An 18,615-nucleotide genomic window follows, 5' to 3' on the forward strand; every position below is an offset into this window, starting at 1 on the left:
AGCTGCCTTTTGTCCTTATTATTCTCCTCAGTACAGGAGCTAAAGATCAGATTCATCAATTTAAGGCTAAAAGGGGACTTTCCAGAGGGAAAGCAAAGAATAATTAACCTGATTTGGAACTTTGCTTTTGAGCTAAGTGCCCTGTGGTCTCTAATGATTGTTTGGTGAAGGCTTTTCTTTACAACCTTAAAGATCACAAATTTCAACATTTCTGCTTCTCCCTTATATTCCTTCCAGCTTGTCATGTGTTCCATTCAATAAAGTTTTATACAGGGTGTTCCAAAGGTCTTAGTGAAGGTTTACTCTATTAAAATTTAATAGGTTAAAATATGGACACCCACCCTACCTCCTTTAATAATTTTAAGCCATTAAAACTTAAAACTGTACTAAGACTTGTAGGACAGTGTCTGTAAGATTATTTTTAAAATAATTTTAAGCCATCAAAAATTTAAACAGCCTTAAAACTCTGGGGACACCCCCATGTATTCAGCACTTCCCACGTATAAGGCACTGGGAATGGAAGAAACTGCTTTACTTTGATTGAGTCCCAGAGATGGGGAGGACATTGAAATCTTCATAGCAGTAAGAGTAAGAGGCACCATGGGATAATGGAAAAAAACCATTGAGATAGACTTTCAAACTTGTATCAGATCCTACCTACATCACCTACTAAGCAAAGTCATTTAACATCTGGGAGCCTTGATTTTTTATATGTATTATACAAGAAAGTAATGAAGAGAATTTTAGTAATGCAGCTTAAACCCCAAAAGTGCCACGTATTTTTTTCTCTAGAGATCTGATTGTTAAATTTTTAACCATCATACCCTTGAATAAAGGCAAAATATTTTACTGTGTCATTTCCTCTAGATTTTCTGATATTAGCCTTTCCTTTTCTCTAATAATTAGTAATAATAACTTCTGTTCTTTTTGGGTTTCTTCAGAGTTGTTACGATGAGCCAAAAAAGACACGAAACCTTGAAGCTTATGTGGAATGGTTTAATCGACTCAGCTACTTAGTTGCCACTGAAATCTGCATGGTGAGATTCAGATCCTGTCCTGTCCTCTAGCAGCTAGCCCTCATTGATTTCTCAGCAGTCACTGTATTGCATTTACATCCATCCTCTGGTAGCCCTGTTCAGTAGTCCTTGTGTTGCCTTTCCAGCCTTCTTTTTGTTGATCTCAGTAATCATTGCATTGGCTTTCCAGCCTGCACTTGCAGGCTTCCTCCTACTGGTTGTCTTGGCTTTCTGTCCATCCTCTGGTAGGTCACAATCCATTACCATCTTTTTTCAGCCTGTGAAAAAGAAGCATCGAGCAAGAATGATTGAATATTTCATTGATGTTGCCCGAGAGTGTTTCAACATTGGAAACTTTAACTCCTTGATGGCAATAATATGTGAGTATGTTCAGAAGGGATCTTGACATTTTTCTCATGATGGGGACTGATGGAAAACAACTGTCAACCAAAAATGAGCAGAAGATGAGGGTTTTATAAATCTTGCCAGAATGGAACCCTTAAGAGAAAAAATATATAAAACACCTTTTAAAGTCACAGAGAGGCAACTCTGTTTGTTAGACACCTGTAATACATCTTGGAACTTGGCAATCCTCAGCTTGCTGGCAGTGTAATTGGAAGGGAAAGGAAAGGGAGATGATATATTTCTAAAAGCAACATTTTCAGACTTCTCATTATTTGTCTAAGAATATTTTTACATAAGCTCTTACTATCATCTCCCATTAGCCTTGCTCCTTTTGTACAAGTACTTTGCTCTCCCTTTAGATCATGGCCTCTTTGAGAGAAAACTGTAGTTGCCTTTCTCTGTATCTTCTATGACATAACACAATGTCTGTTACACAGTAGGTGCTTAATAAATGCTTGTTGAATAACTGACTTTTTAAAAAATAGTAATTCATTTTATTTTTAATTTATAGAATAAAACAAGCATTTCCATAACAGCATAATGAAATTGTGCATAAGAGTACATAATAGATGTACAGCTTGCTATTCCTTTTAAAACTATAATGAAGTTATCATGTAATTTTTTTTTCTTTTTTCCTTCCTTCCTCTTCCATACTGACTGACTGATTTTATATTATTAAAGACAACGGAAGCAGTTTTTATAAGGGTTTGGAAAGATTGTATATGAGGTGTAGGGTCTTGGACAAAAATAGAGTCCAAATAGTATTTGAAGAAGTTATAGATATGGCTGACTTAGATAAATAAAATTAGACAAAATGGAGTTATGTCTGTAATTTGGGTCTTTTTTTCTCTCTCTCCCTCTGCCATTTAAAAAAAATCTTTTAACACATAGTGACAAAAAAAATCTAACAAATTTCATTGCCACTTTGGCTGGAGAATTAAATAGAAATGAGAAAAAAATCAAGTCACTCATTTAAACTGGGGGTCCTTAATAATTTTTGTGCCAGTCTGGTGAAACATATGGACCCTTAGACAGAATAATATTTTAAATGCATGAAATAAAATATATAAGATTATAAAATATTTGTAGCCAGGCACTATTGTGCTAAGTGCTTTCCAAAGATTATCTCATTTCATCTCCAACTTGTAAGATAGGTGCTATTATTATCCTCATTTTACAGATGAGGAAACTGAAGTGCAGAGAGGTTAAATGATCTATGGTCACGCAGCTAAGAAATATCTGAAGTCACATTTGAACTCAGGTCTTCCTGACTCTAGGTCCAGTCTTAACATTTTTTTGTACCAGTCTATAATTTTCTTTTTAATAAAGGGGTACCAGAGTATCTGTATCTCTTTCTTAAAGTATGAATAACAGAGACCTGAAATCAGTTGGGCCATTGGGAGCAATTTTCCTGTTTAATTCTAAGGACATTTGCATTTAATTTATTAAAACTAGATTGAACTCCTGCTGTGTACCAAATAATAGAGCAGGCACAAGGTGGGGGGTGGGGGAAAGAGGGGAATGAGGAACAGAAAGTATGGTTACTAGAGTTTACAATCTGTAGTTTGCAGAAGCATTATTGATAATGGGCACTTTTTTTAGAATCAGAATTTAGAATAGAGCTCTACATTTGATTTTCCTTTTTCTTTTTTAATTTTTCATGGAAAGTTGGTATGAACATGAGATTAAGGAATAGAAAGTATAGTTACTAGAGTTTACAATCTGTGGTCATTGCAGAAACATTATTGATAATAATGAATCAGAATTTATAATGAAGTTCTGCATTTGATTTGTCTTTTTCTTTTTTAATTTTTCATGGAAAGCTGGTATGAACATGAGCCCTGTCTCACGGCTAAAGAAAACCTGGGCCAAAGTGAAGACTGCCAAGTTTGACATTCTTGAGGTAAACATACTTGATGTTCTCAAGGGATCCCAGCATCCTTGGGCTCTTGAAAAGGGAAGCAAATTTCCCATCTTCTTGGATGGATCTGGCTTTAGACCACCAAAGAGACCCAGAACAATCATCCTTTAAGACCCAGGGTAAAGAGAGATGTAATTAGAGGAGATGGGAGCCATAAACAAGACCCTGGATTCATCATGAGTGGGCACTTCTCCCTTTTTAAAAAAGATGTTATCAATAGAATTAACTTGTTCAACCATATTTCAACTAGCAGCATTGGGTATAAAACTTGGTGTGGCAGAAGGAGAGAAAGTTTGCAAAATTTTAGGACTTTAAGAGAAAAAACTGTCACATAACTCTCAATAACTATATAGTTACTATTATTAATAATGTAAATCTCAAAGCATTATTTTGAAATAATGACTGGTTTTTATAGCACATAACCTCAAAATAACCTTGTGGAGTAATAGTGTAGGCTTTGTATATTCATTTTAATAAAACCATATACACATATATGTATATAAACATATATATACTATTCCACATATATACTCATTTTAATAAAACCCATTATATATTATATACAATAGTATATTGTATACACACATACATAAACATATATATTTTATAACTAGGAAACTAAAACTTATTAGAATTTCCCAAAGTCATGCAGAATGCAAATATATTAGATGGGATTAAAACCCAAGTTTCCTAATGTTCCATTCCCTTAACATTATACTGTATTCTTCTCTTTCTCCTTCCTTCCCCCTCCTTCTTTTCCTCCCTTTCTCCATCCTTTTCTTTATCTTTCTCTCCCTCCCTTCTTCCCTCTCTCATTCTTTGATCTCTTTCTCTCCCTCTATCTTTCTCTCTTCCCCCTTCTCTCTGTCTCTTTGTATCTTTATCCCTCTGCCTATTTCTCTTGGCTTTATCTCTTTGTATCTCTTTCTCTGTTTCTCCCTCTCCCATTCTCTGCATCTCTCCCTCTCTCTCTCTAGATCTGTGATTTGTTTGATACGGAGCTTCAAGTTTAGGAAAACTCTTCCCAGTGCATGCTGGTAGCTTTTCTGCAACTTAAGATTTTAGAGAGTTACTCAGGAATATTCAAAGGTTAAATTGACTAGTGTGAATTGGGAACAGGACTTCCTGACTTGCACACCAGTAATCCATTCACTTCCCCACTCCATCTCTAGTCAAATATCAGATGCTGTTGTTGTTTTGAATAGTTAAGATTCAATACCTTTTCTTCAATTTTTAGCCTTAATGCTTAAGCACCAAAAAAATTCATTGCCTGATCCAAGGTCACACAACTCATATGAGCCAGTGACACAAATTTAATCCAGTGCCTCCTAGATCCAAGGGCAATTTTCTACCTCCTCTGATAACAGCTGCCTTTTATGGATAATAACATGAAATTACATGAGGGAACTAGTTGTTTCTTTATCTAGATATTTTCTCATCCTTGTGATAGTACCTTGGATTATTCTAGATGATCATGATAAATGAGTCAATTCTAAAAATCCAAAAAAGAAATATTGTTAAGATTACTTAAGTGACTTCATATTTACTAGCATTGCTCTAATAGGTCTCATTTCATTGCTCCTTCAATGGTTTATTAATTTTTAAAAATAATAATAGCAGCTTTTATTTTTTCAAAATTACACACAAAGATAGTTTTCAACATTCACCCTTACAAAATTGTATTCCAAATTTTTCTCCCTCCTTCTGCACCTCTTCCCTCCCCTGATCAGCAAGTAATCCAATATGTTAAACATGTGCAATTCTTCTAAATGATAAATTCTTATCATGCTACACAAGAAAAATCAGATCAAAAAGGAATAAAAATGAGAGAAAAAAACAAGCAAACAACAAACAAAAAAAGATGAAGATATTATGCTGTGATCCATATTCAGTCTCTATAGTCTTCTATCTGGATATGGATGGCTCTCTCCATCACAAGTCTATTGAAATTGCCTTTAATCATATCTCATTGTTGAAAATAGCCAAGTCCATCACAGTTGATCATCACATATTCTTGTTGTTACTGTGCACAAGGTTCCCCAGGTTCTGCTTACTTCACTCAGCATCAGTTCACATAAGTCTTTACAGGCTTTTCTGAAATCAACCTGCTTATTTTTTCTTATAGAACAATAATATTCCATTACATTCATATACTATAACTTATTCATTCAATGGTTTATTAGTGATTTTTTTAAGAGATACAAATAGCAGTTTATCTGCAGAGGCTGACAGAATAAAGCTTCGTTACATTTCTAACCAACTTAATGCTCACTATCCTTTAGATCAAGGGTTCTAAAATTTTTTTGTAACATGGACCCCCCCTGGAAGTCTGGTGAAGTCTACAGATCTCCTCTCAGCATAATGCATAAAACAAGATATCTGGGTATACAAAAAAAAAAACTGATTGTATCAAAGTAGTCACCAGAATTTTTTTAAGTTCATGGACCCCAGGTTAAGACTCATTGCAAAATTAGTCAGTAAATTTTTCTAATGTTATTTGATAATTACCAGTGGTTGATTTATTTCCAAATGTTAACTTTCTATGAATTTGGACTACTCAGCATTAAAGCTTATCAATTCCTACAAATATTAAAATCTATTGCAAACATCTGAAAAGGTTTATGCTTTACCATCTGTCTTCTATGTTAAAAATAAACTCTACCCCTAATCCGAGTGCCTTCACAGAAACTAGCTAGCTATTTTCAAAATTATCATTTTTAGACAAAATATAATTGTCTTTTATTATCAGGAGATGCTGAGTAGCAATGTTATTTCTTTTCTGTGTGCAGCATCAAATGGACCCTTCAAGCAATTTTTATAATTACCGAACCGCTCTCCGAGCAGCAGCACAAAGGTCTTTGACAGCTCACAGCAGCAGGGAGAAGGTAGGTTGCAAAAATAGACTGATACAAGAGACTTTTTAAGTGTGAGATACCACATGTTTTGTTCCAAAATGAAAAGTAATGTCAGTTCTTTTATTGTGCTTCTCATTTTTCTTTTTGGACACACTAGAGGAGCCCTACTACATTCACCTCCTTTAATACCTAGGAGGAAAAGATACAATTAAAAGAGAGTGGATAGTAAATAATACCATGAATTGACCATGAGTGGGAAGCCTTTCTATTTTTTGTTAATAGTTAACTTGGTAACCATGCCTTGACAACTGCATTAAAGTTTTTGATATACTGCCCTACTCTCCTTGTCTTGATCCATCTGTTTCCCTATTGAGCTTTCAGAAGAGTCCTATGTGAACATGGAAGAAGATGGCCCAAACCTTATCTTTCTCCTTGGAAATAAGAACTATTTATTTTTAATTATTGTATTTCCTGGTGCTATTATATTTCCACTGTGGTTTACCAAGGCGAATTGAGTTATCTTCAAAAGAATAAAATAAAAGATTGAGGAAAGATTACATTAAAAAAATTAATTTTAAATTAGCCCTCTTGAAAAATCAAAGAAGAGATTGACAAAATCAGGAACAAGAAATTGAACCGATCAATTAAACTAGAAACTGATCTTGAAAAAAAATTTTAAATAAAGGTAAATATGTCATATGGTTAAAAAGAAAAAGACAACTAAATTTTTTAAAATTCTCAACAAAAGAAAAGAAAATAAAAGGAAACTCTCAGAAACTAATATACCCAATTATATGGCAACAAAATTTTGAAATAGGTGAACATCTAAGATTACTTTTAATAACTCAGTTCTAGAAAAATGAATTGAACAAGTAACAAATGAACTCTCAAAGAAAAAAACCCCCAGATCATTGTTGTTCTTCAGTCATGGCTAACTCTTCATGACCTCATTTGGAGTTTTCCTGGCAAAGATACTAGAGCCATTTTTTTCCTCCAGCTTACTTTACAGATGAGGGGACTGAGGCAGAGAGGGTCAAGTTCTTGCCTCCAAGATCACAGTTAATAAATGTCAGAGGTTGGATTTGAACTAGGAAGAGGAGTCTTTCTGATTCCAGGCCTGATATTCTACTCAATGACCCTAACTAATGATGTAGATATCATGCAAAAAGTCTCCCTGATTTTTTTGTGACTGAATGGGGGAAAAAATCAGTAACAAATTACCCACTGTATTTTTTTTTAATTTTTTTTTTTTAGCTACAAATATGATAAATCAGCCCAAATTTGAAGAGTCTATCAGAGCTCCCCACCAGCTTGCTGGTAGCTGAAAGGCTAATTGTGGAGGTCTGTCATTCCACAGTTAGAAAGGAAATGCTTAAGGCAACAACCTTTGCTTAAGATAACTAATTCGATCACCCTAGAGAAGTAGACAGCAAAACTGTGACCTGCAGGCTGCCTGTTTTTGTATGGCCTGAAAGCTAAGAATGGTTCCTGGATGTGGCCTTTGGGCCATGTTTGCTAACCCTTACATGAGAATATAATCAATATCAGATGTTTTCCTGTTTGCTTAGGGAATAGGAAGGCACTAGTCATATGGCAAATGGGGTGAAGGAGGGGACCCCAAGATGAAAAGGAGAAGATAAAGGCAAAACAAACCTCACTAAATGAAAGTCTCTTGCCTGGTAATATAACATTGCCTAGGAAAAATTGTTACTATTCTTCTTATAATTACTATTAAGATCTTGATCTCTTTTCGTTATTGGACAAATTTCTTTGCATAAGAAAAACCAGAAGTTTATGTTTTCTTTAGATTGTGATACCCTTCTTCAGTCTTTTTATCAAAGATATCTATTTCCTCAATGAGGGCTGTGCAAATCGCCTTCCAAATGGTCATATTAACTTTGAGGTGAGTGGATTAAATATTCATTTTATATTCATTCACACAGCTAGTATGGTTTGAATTCAGGTCTTCCTGACTCTTATCACTTCCATCACTTTCTCCACCAAACCACCAAATTCCCTGTGTTCTTTTGCTTAATCCCATGTTCTTAATTGAATTACCACCAAATAAGTACAAAATGATTAATCTGTGGCACCACCTAGTTGCCTAGTAAACAAAAAGCAATTTATTAAAAAGCAGGGTAATGCAGCATCTTATCAACCAACTTATGTGTCTCTCTTCTAAATTCATATTCATATTCACAATGGTGCCCCTGAGAGATATCAACATCAGGCTTTTCCATGCCTTCTGAATAATAAAAAGAAAGACTGAATTTTCTTTTGAGGTACTTTTATTGTTGACTTTATTTCCTTGTACCTCAAAACTTTGAAAATGCGTTGTATAGCTACCGTGGGTGTTAAAGCTTTTCCCAAATATGGGAAGGTCTGTCATTTGGAAGAGAGATTAGATTTTTTTTCTGTAGGACTACATATATAATGAGTTGATTGTCTTGAAGGTGACAGGGAAGGAAGTTAAGTATATCAGAAACACAAAGTGACAAAACTAATATACAGGTTCTACAATTCAGGAGTTTGATTCTTACAGAATTCTTTATGTCTAGTAATAGAGCCTTTATGGTAATGGATAAGAACCCCTGGGAAATCTCACAACACTATTTTGAAGTAAAAAAAGAATGATAACACTCACATTGATAAAATACTTTAAATAGAATTGTTTCCTTCTTACATTAGTGAGGACCTTTCAGATTTGATTTGTGTATTTCCTCTTTTCCCTTTCAGAAATTTTGGGAGCTGGCCAAACAAGTAAGCGAATTTATGATATGGAAACAAGTAGAGTGTCCCTTTGAGAGAGAGCGGAAAACATTGCAGTATCTGCTCACTGTTCCAGTCTTCAGTGAGGATGGTGAGCATCATGTTCAGTTGAAGATATCTCTGACATTGCACTTAGAATTATCAGACTGGCTGTACATGGTCTTGGTTCCTCCTGTCCTCTGATTACCCATCCCCTTTATGATCTTCAGCATGAACAATAGTTTATTCTAGTTTCTGTTTTTTCAGTTCAGTGAGCAATAATTTTGGGATTTGCGTTATTCAGGGTTAGCTGGTACTTTTGAACTTTCTCTAAAAGAGATAACTCTGGATAGTGTCTGATGAGTGAAGTGAGCAATGAATGATTAAAAATTTACAAAACTGAAAAGTCAGCCCAGTAATGTTACTTCCTTATTAGTTTAAAGAAATTTTTTATTGTTTTTTTAATGTTGATATGTTTCTTGTTATCTTTTTTATTTTAATAGTATTTTATTTTTCCAAATACATGCAAAGACAGTTCTCAACATTCACCACTGCAAAATCTTGTATTCCAAATTTTTCTCCCTCTCTTCCCTCCTTCCCCCTCCCCAAGAGAGCAAACGATCTGATACAGATTAAACATGTGCAATTCTTCTAGTTTAAAAAAGTTTTGGAAAATCAAAAATTGGTTTTTCTCGTTCCCCCTTGGCTCTGATTCTTTGGGTATGCATGCAGCATGAATTCTCTCCTAAGCATTTTAATGAGCTCTGTTCTGAAAAAGCTTTTCTTTCTGAACTCAGTCATCACATTATCAGAAGTGAATGATACCTATATTCTTAATGGAATTGGGCCTCCATAAATCCATATAGTGGTACAGCTGGGTAATTGAATGTCAGCAATGAGCACAGCCTACTTTGCTAATATCTCTCTTTTTCTTAATTGTAGCTCTTTACCTGGCTTCCTATGAAAGTGAAGGCCCAGAAAATAACACAGAAAAGGACAGATGGAAGTCTCTAAGGTATGTGCCAAAGGTTATTGCTTATCAACAAATCTAAGCAAGATGATAGTCTAACTATAGTCCCTCAATAAAAGACAAAAATGAGATCGTCTGTCACTCTATATGGTTCTGCGAACTCTCCTAAAATTTTCAGTGTGACCCACATGAACTCCCTTCTTTATATTGCCTCCCTTTCAATGAACTCCACTAAGGAAGAGGCAGAGTTTGAATGTACCTCAGTGGCCATATTAGTCCACTAAGTTTCAATGGTAAAAACCTTAAGAAAATTGCCAACATGATGTCACATGGCAGCTAATTGATCATCTAGCTTCTCTACTTGAAATCCTCACAAGGGGACTCTTAATTAAAAGCTTCTTGCCACCAAGCTGGCCTTGTGCACCAATTGAATTTTTGTTTTTTGGCTGGGGCAATTGAGGTTAAGTGACTTGCCCAGGGTCACACAGCTAGGAAGTATTAAGTGTCTGAGATCAGATTTGAACTCAGGTGCTTCTGACTTCAGGGCTGGTGCTCTATCCACTGCACCACCTACCTGCCCACAGATTGAATTTTAAATGAGAAAAAATAAAACACATTGCAAAAATTAAAGTGCCATATTAATGTAATCAATTATTAGTTGCCTGTATGATGTGGATTTCAGCAATATTGGAATAAGTGACTTCTGCTTCATCTCTCCAAAAAACCCTCCCTTTCCCTGATGCCTCAGTGTAAGAGATTTCAACATGCCTTTGATTTCCTATTTTTTTCCTGAAAAAAAATATGTGCTTTTGAAAAAGAAAAGATATACACATTGGAATAATTCACACTAAAAGTGACTTAATCTGAGTTTTCTAATTAACAAGAAAGATTTAAAGGCACAGAATTGGGGTGAAGGAATGGAGTTTTAAGAAAACTTCAGAAGGAGAGATAATGTAGTGGCATAAAGACCCCAACAGGAACCAGAAAACCACTGAATAAACTGGTCAATTAACTATTTGTTCTCTCCTAACATTTGGCTTGCAAATTCTTCCCCCCCCAAAAAAATTGGGTTTTTTAAAATAATAATTCTATTAATTATTGCTTCATATTTTTTTAGACCTACAAGCTAAATGACAAGAAATTAAGAAGCTTGTAATTCTTTAATGTATCCTCAATTGGCAAGTGTCATATTTCCATCATTATTTTCCCTTAGATCATAGAAAAAGTCTGTCTCTGTTCAGTTTCTGACATGAAACTGCATGGAGTAGCCTCTCTTGAAGATTAATTTAATGATATCCCTTTTCCAATTCACCTTTATCTAAATTTGTTTGCCTTTATGCTTATGAAGGAAAGCATCATCTAATATCGAGAATAGATTCATTTTAAAAAACACAATCCTAGGACCTTTTCTTTCATTTTCTAAGTATGTAAAAACAAGTTACAGAACAAGTATAAATCAGGCTCACCCCTATGATCCATGATATCCTCTAATGGATGGTTTAATTTCTTTTTCAGATCCAACTTCTTAGGCAGAGCATAATGTGAGAGATGTCCATTGCTGTAGCTAACACCTTCGCTGCTGTGTATTAGCTCCTTCAGGAACATATCACGTCATCATTGTTGTTTTCAGCATCCAGTGGTAGGAAAGTGATGGGTGCCCTGAACCCAGCAGATGGAAGAGGAGCTTATGTGAATCTGGAAAGCAAATTTATTTGAGAACAAATGGAGAACAGACTTCCCACAGATGACAGATTAAGTCATCATGTGTGAGACTCAGACACTGACTGAAGACAACTTTGACAGAATCCTTTGAAGCTATTGGAACTGCCATGTAATCCATCTTTCTTGGACTCTCCGTGGGAATGACTCACTCTGTATCTGAAGGAGAGAGAGAGAGAGAGAGAGAGAGAGAGAGAGAGAGAGAGAGAGAGAATTTTTGTCCATGTATACATGCATCCTTTTGCATTATTTGGGCTGGAGATTTGCTGCTAATGGAACATACTAAGACTCAGTGCTGACTCATAGAAAATTGTTCACTTAGAAAAAAAAAAAAGAGGACAAATCCTCCAGTTAGAAGACTATGCTCAATAATCCAAGAAGCTCAGCTTAATCAGTATTGGCAGAAAAAGACTGATCCAGTGCTGTTTACTGAATTTGTTTCAATTGAGTGTATGATGTGATATGTTGTCCCAATCCCCTAAGGTACTGAGTTGGCTGCTGGTTAGCAAACTCATTTTTACTAATATAAATTATTTAAAATAATAATGAAGTTTAATACTGTGGCATGGAAGATGGCCACTAGAAAACCATCGTTTGAAGCTGGACCATTTGATGTGCTAGAAAGTAGTTTTATGTTCTTCTGAGCTGTTTACAAATCACCATTGTGTTCTACTGTTATTTCTTCAATAGTCTTTTGTTAATCACTATTTTCCATGATAGCTATTTCTTTTCTGGTGTAAATTCAAACAATTCTGCTTTTTTGGAAGATTCTCCCGGAATACTCAATACATCTAAAATATCCATTACCTCACTTTTCTTGGTTATTTTAAGGGTAATATGCACATAATCAACATACGATGTGTATAACATCAATATATTATGCTCATATGATCTAGTGACATAATGTGTAAGTACATGATCAGCCCATGATGTGCACATGTATGAGAGTTAGCCTAATGCCCCACTCTCAGTTCAAGTTCAGTTTGAGGACAAACTCATAGTCACTGAAAAGTTAACAAAGAGAAGGTTGACTTTGTCCCATGCACCAAGGAGGCCCTGAGCTGCAGCTTTGGTAAATATCTCCTCCTAAAAAACCTTAAAAACTCATCTGGTCAGCATCAAGATAAACACGGGCCCCCAGGGGGCTGCTTTGTTGTCCTTGGGAAAAGTTAATCCCAGTCCTAAGAGATAAGCCCAGGTCCCCGTCTGCCATGTTGTGGGAAAACTCTGACAAACATTAGTTCCATTACATAGCACCCTCTGGTGGCAAGGTTCTTAAGATCTTCCATGGGACCTTCCATCACTTCAATGCTATTAGGGTTTTTAGAGGACAGTCTTCTTGACATGGGCTGTACTAAGGAGAAAAGGGGAGGAGGGGGGGAATATATATGTGTATGTGTGTATATATGTTTCTATGTACATGGCTATATATCTGTACATGTATGTGTGTATGTATACCTATGTACACACATATATGTATATGTGTATATATACACACACAAAAATAACAGTTCCAAAGAAATTACCTTAATTAGGGAGAAAAAGTTAAAAAGGGAGGTGAAAGGGTAGAGGAGAACCAAAGGTTCAGAGATCCAAGGTTTTTCCTCCTTCAGAAGGACCAATTCTCACTCTCACAGTCAGAACCATGTGCTGGGTAATGGCCACGTCTTTGCTGTCCACAAAAGTTCTTCTAATTCAGGATGGTGAAGATGAACCAAAGCAATACAAGGAACATCAGCATCACGAGACAGAGAGTGGTTCTGATGCCATCACAGATTTCTTCACCTAGTGTGAGGTACTCATGATGAGCTCGAGAAACAAGAACTACAGCATGGACACTTCCAGCAGCGATGTCAGAGACATGGCTGACATCTCTACTGAAGTGACTAAGGAGACACAAGCCTCTTACAAACAACCTGTGCTGGAATCTCTTTATTAAGGTCTATTTATATCACTCCCTTCCACTTAATATTCCCAACCAAAACATCCCCCTTTGGGGGGCAGCTAGGTGGCGCAGTGGATAGAGCACCAGCCTGAATTCTGGAGGACCCGAGTTCAAATCTGGCGTTAGACACTTAACACTTCCTCACTGTGTGACCCTGGGCAAGTCACTTAACCCCAATTCCCCCAGGGGAAAAAAAAAAACAAAACTTCCCCCTTTCCTGTAAGGGCATGATACCATGAGGTAGCTCAATGGATAGAGTGATGAACCTAGAATCAGGAAATCTTGAGTTCAAATTTAATCTCAGACACTTGTGACCCTGGACTTAAGGTTAATTCACTGGAAAAGAAAATGGCAAACCACTCTGGTATTTCTGCCAAAAATCAAAAACTCGTAAACAGTATTGGTATATTATGGTCCATGGGGTCATGAAGAATTAGATATGACTGAATGCCCAAGTAACAACGACCTTTAGAGACCCCTTTCAAAAGGGCTGGATAGGGACCATCTTTCACTTTCTTCCAGGGACTCACAATTGCCAATAAGAAGGCTAAGTTATTTCATTTTCTTCCATGCAAATTCAATCACCCAGAGTTAAAGACAATTTCGCATTTCCCATATCATTAGGTGATTTTTTCAGTAAGTTCATTCAACAGATCTCCTAAATCCTGTGGGAAGAATCGTCTAAATCATCGCTGGGAGAAAGGAAATCTGAAGCTGTTTCCCCAGAGTGTATTAGAGAACCCTGAGGGAGCAGTAATTGTGAGATTCAGCAATTCAGTGCCAAAAGTGCTCATAAAGGTATTGACTTACAGCACTTCATAATGTCCATTTGCACAATACACCCTGATTAGCCACTATTACTCCCCATCTCAGCCACCTAAAAAGGAATAAAGAGTGATCGCTGTCTGGACTCTAATTGATTTAGTTGACTTCTCAGAGAGTTCCCCAAGTCTGAAATTCCACTGTAGAAAATTTCTTCATTGGCTCCCTTAGATCTCACTCTCAGGTGGCACTTGCCCTAGCCACTCTTCAGGGTACTAACTGAACTTTCCTAACTCCAAAAATTTCCATTTTACTGGCCATTTCCAACCTCTGATCCACACAGACTCCACCCAGTGGAGGAAATCATACTCTGGAGTGTAGTCAAAGAAAGCTGGAGCTGTATTCTCTGAGGTCACAATACCTACATCTTCCTCATTGCTATGATCATTCAAGTTGTTTCTGCTTTCATCACTGTGCTGTAAGACTTCTGGGTCAAAGACTGTTTCCACCCCTGAGACTGTATTCTGACTATATACTATTGGTCCTTACCCCCTTCAGGTGAGATCAGCTCCATTAATTATCCCTGGGACTTCGGTGGATGGTCTTTGAAAGCTTCAAAAACTGAGAATTGTCTCTAGTTGCTCAAGTGCACTGGGCCAGTTACATTCACTCTTAATTTTGCAGGCAGTTGGATAGACTGCAAACCTATAGGAAGGGCAACCATGCTGGACCCAACATTCAATACCCTCCCTGTCAGCCCCCTCTAGTATCCAACTAGACCAACTACTCTGTATCGATAGGAATTGAGATAACACATAACCAAAAGGACTCAAGCAAATGGGGATCACTAGGAGGTGTCTGTACATCCAGATTTGTTGTAAGCCAGGAGACCATCTCATCCCAATTTGCTAACTATTCCAATGTGAGAAGCTGGCCCAAAATTATCATTCTCTTGCTTCAAGTTCAATTTTTGGACAAAATAAGGCATTCATAGGTAAGTCATTGACCTATTAACAAAAGGTAGGTTGACTTTGCCCTAACACATCAAGCATATGCCAGAATGATACAGTGGCCCTTAGTTGAAGCTTTAGTGGACTTGATTCACCTCACCTGCTTAAGAAAACATGTTTGGTCAGCAGGTCAGCCAAGGTATAGGGAGAGACTCGCATATCTCAGGTATCCACAGAGTTAAAGAGGTAGAAGCCACATGGCTCATGTTTTTAGGTGACCAAGAAATTGCCAAAGCCCATCTGTTTCTAGAGACAGGAGGCTTTGTTTCCTTGTAGTGAAAACTAATCCCTGTCCAACAAGGAAGCAAAAGACGCTAAATCCTAACTGTGGAAAAATGTTGGTAGATATCCAGCAGTCCAGAAGAGATTCTGAAATTCAGACCTAATGTTTTCTAGGAAGAAATCATCTCCCACCTCTATCCATCCTGGAAGACAGAAGCTAGAACAAGTGTAGAACCCATGTATATGGATCCATGGAACAAAGGGGGAGGAAGGAAATAGACAAGCCAGAGGCACTTACTGGGGGCTTCCCCTAGGTCCAAACCCAAAGATTCGGGATGACTGGAATCCTAGAGATGTCCTCTCTTAGTCACGCTATGTGGACTGGGTTGCATGCTAAGGTCAAGGTCACATCTGAATTAATGATAGCATCAGCATAGACAGATGCATAGGGTTCCAAGAGATTGCACTTGCCAGGAGGGGATGTCTTTCAATGTCATTAGTGCTTTGAGATCTACCCAGTTCTGTTGTCCAAGTGGCTGGGAAAGGCTGGTGCTAGTGTCCATACGATGGATGGAAACTCAGTAGAATGAGCAGGTTTCCAGAGACTGTGAATAGATTCCTGGGCAGAGGTCAGAAGGTGGGTGAGGTTCTAAGAGGCTCGGTTCAGGTTCTAGCTCAATGGATGGGCAGTGGTCTTAGTGACTGCACTGGAAGCAGGGTCTAGTGTAAACCTGGTTCTGCTCACTTCACTTTGCATCATCTCATGAAACTCTTTCCAGGTTTTCCAAAATCATCCTGCTTGTCATTTCTTATAACACAATAATATGCCCCAGCTTTTTAGCCATTCCCCAAGTGATGTTCCAAATCTTAATCATCATCATAGGAGTCGTTATAAATATTTTTGTACATGTGGGTCTTTTCCCCTTTTTTTGATGTCTTTGGCATATAGACCTATTGATGGTATTGTTGGATTAAGGGCATGCACCATTTGTAGCCCTTTGGGTATAGTTCCACATTGCTCACCAGAATGGTTAGATCAGTTCATAACTGCACCCACACTGCATGTCCCAGTTTTCCCACATATCCTCTCCAGCATTTATTATTTTCTTTCTCTTTCATGTTAGCTAAACTGATGGGTATGAGGTGTGGTACTTTAGAGTTGTTTTCATTTGCATTTCTCTAATAGCGATTCAGATCTTTTTTTTTTTTTTTTTTTTTTTTTTTTTTTTTTTTTTAACTATTGAGAAATGTCACCTTTATCAGAGAAATTTACTAACTTTTCCTCAGTTTCTTGCGTTCCTTTTCATTTTTCTAAGATGAATTTATTTAAGTATTCTATTTCCTCGTCTATTATTCTGGGCACTTAATATTTTTGTAAATATTCATCCATTTCATTTAGATTCTCAGTTTACTAGCATATAACTGGTCAAAATAACTCCTAATAATTGCATAGATATCATCTTCATTGGTGCTGCATTCACCTTTTTCATTTTTGATAATGGTAATTTGGTTTTCTTCTTTCTTTTTTTTATTAAGCTAACCAATGTTTTATCCACTTATTGCATTTTCCCATAAAACTAGCTCCTGGCTTTATTTATTAGCACACTTTTCTTTTACTTTCAATATTACTAATCTCGCCTTTGATTTTCATCCAGGATTTCCAGTTTGGTGTTTAATTAGGGGTTTTTAATTTGTTCTTTTTCTAGTTGTTTTTTTTTTAATTGTATGCCCAACTTGTTGAGCTTCACTTTCTCTTTTGTTGATATAAACTTAGAGATATAAACTTTCTTCCAAGTACTGCTCTTTGGCTTTATGTCATGAATTTTGGCATATTGTTCATTGTTGTTTTTGGTGAAATTATTCATTGTTTCTATGATTTGTTCTTTGATTCATTCATTCTTTAGGATTATTTAATTTCCAATTTATTTTAATCTATGCTTCCATATCCCTTTATACATTATGATCCCAAAAGGGTATATTTAATATTTCTGCTTTTTTGCCTTTGTTTATGCTCTAATACATGGTCAGATGCCATCTACAGATAAGAAAAGGTATGTTCCTTCCATTCCCATTTAATTTTATTTAGAAGTCTCTCATGGCAAATTTTTCTAAAATTTTATTCATCTCCTTAACTTCTTAGTTATTTATTTTATGGTTAGATTTACCTAAGTCTATGAGGGTAAATTTAGTATTGATATCACTTCATTGTCTGTGCCTCTTACCAAGGTTCCTTCCTAGAAAAGACAAGGCTTGAATTTTGGAATCTTTCCTTGCCTGCTGGATAGCTAATAATATTTTTCCATAATAGGGTTAGGAGCCTTCTTCTTCCTCCTTGCACAGCAATTAGTTTTCACTAAAATGAGATCATGATTGCTACCCCTAACTCTGTTTTGCTTCAGCTAATCTTAATAGGTTCTGCTCTAGCCTCTTATTTTAACTCGGTATTTTTCTGTTTCAAGTGTGTTTCTTATAAACATGTTGTTGGATTCAAGTTTCTAATCCATTTATTTGGTTATTCATCTTCATTTTATGGGTGAATTCATCCCATTTGCATTCATAGTTATGATTGCTAACTGTGTATTTCTATTATCTTCTCTTCTATAGATCCTTCTCTTTTTTTAAATCCTGTTCTCTTATTGAAAAGTCTGTTTTGCTTTTGATCACAGCTTTCCTTAATTTATCCTCCTTTTTATCACTCTGTCCTTTCTCTTAGTCCCTCTCCTCCTTCTTTCCTATTGGGTAAGATGAATTTCTAATTCCAACTGTGTATTTGTCTTGTGTGTGTGTGAACAGGCGCGCACACATACACACATACACACACACACATATCTATGAATAGATATAGATAGATTGACAGATTCTTTTCTCTTTGAACAGGTTCAGATGGAAGTGAGGTTCAAGTGTTGTGTACCTCTTCCTTTCATTTTCTCCTGTATTATATAAAAATCTTCCTTATACATCTCTTTTATGTGAGATAATTTCCCCCATTCATCCTCTCCTTTCCCCCTTTCTCCAATGTATACTTCTTTCTCATCCTTCCAT

The 18,615-nt window shown here is 36.4% G+C and overlaps 1 protein-coding gene and 1 long non-coding RNA gene across 2 annotated transcripts in view; one reads left to right on the top strand and one right to left on the bottom strand.

Annotated features, from left to right (window-relative positions):
* Positions 1-12,440, top strand: part of RASGEF1B (RasGEF domain family member 1B) — a 39,478-nt gene extending 27,038 nt beyond the window's left edge. The window contains exons 7-14 of the mRNA XM_074275226.1: positions 942-1,037; positions 1,294-1,396; positions 3,245-3,324; positions 6,132-6,227; positions 8,005-8,100; positions 8,934-9,057; positions 9,888-9,960; positions 11,431-12,440. Of these exons, the coding sequence (XP_074131327.1) occupies positions 942-1,037; positions 1,294-1,396; positions 3,245-3,324; positions 6,132-6,227; positions 8,005-8,100; positions 8,934-9,057; positions 9,888-9,960; positions 11,431-11,455 (693 nt within the window). The 3' untranslated portion in view covers positions 11,456-12,440. The remainder of the gene's footprint in view (positions 1-941; positions 1,038-1,293; positions 1,397-3,244; positions 3,325-6,131; positions 6,228-8,004; positions 8,101-8,933; positions 9,058-9,887; positions 9,961-11,430) is intronic.
* LOC141546969 (uncharacterized) lies at positions 976-14,714 on the bottom strand. Its single transcript, XR_012483476.1, has 4 exons — positions 14,390-14,714; positions 13,161-13,419; positions 11,382-11,793; positions 976-1,294 (listed from the first exon to the last, which is right to left on the bottom strand). It is a non-coding gene; the product is annotated as an uncharacterized LOC141546969 (long non-coding RNA).
* Between the last annotated feature and the right edge of the window lie 3,901 nt (positions 14,715-18,615).

This window comes from Sminthopsis crassicaudata, chromosome 6 (genome assembly GCF_048593235.1).
Source record: "Sminthopsis crassicaudata isolate SCR6 chromosome 6, ASM4859323v1, whole genome shotgun sequence".
Lineage (NCBI taxonomy): Eukaryota > Metazoa > Chordata > Mammalia > Dasyuromorphia > Dasyuridae > Sminthopsis > Sminthopsis crassicaudata.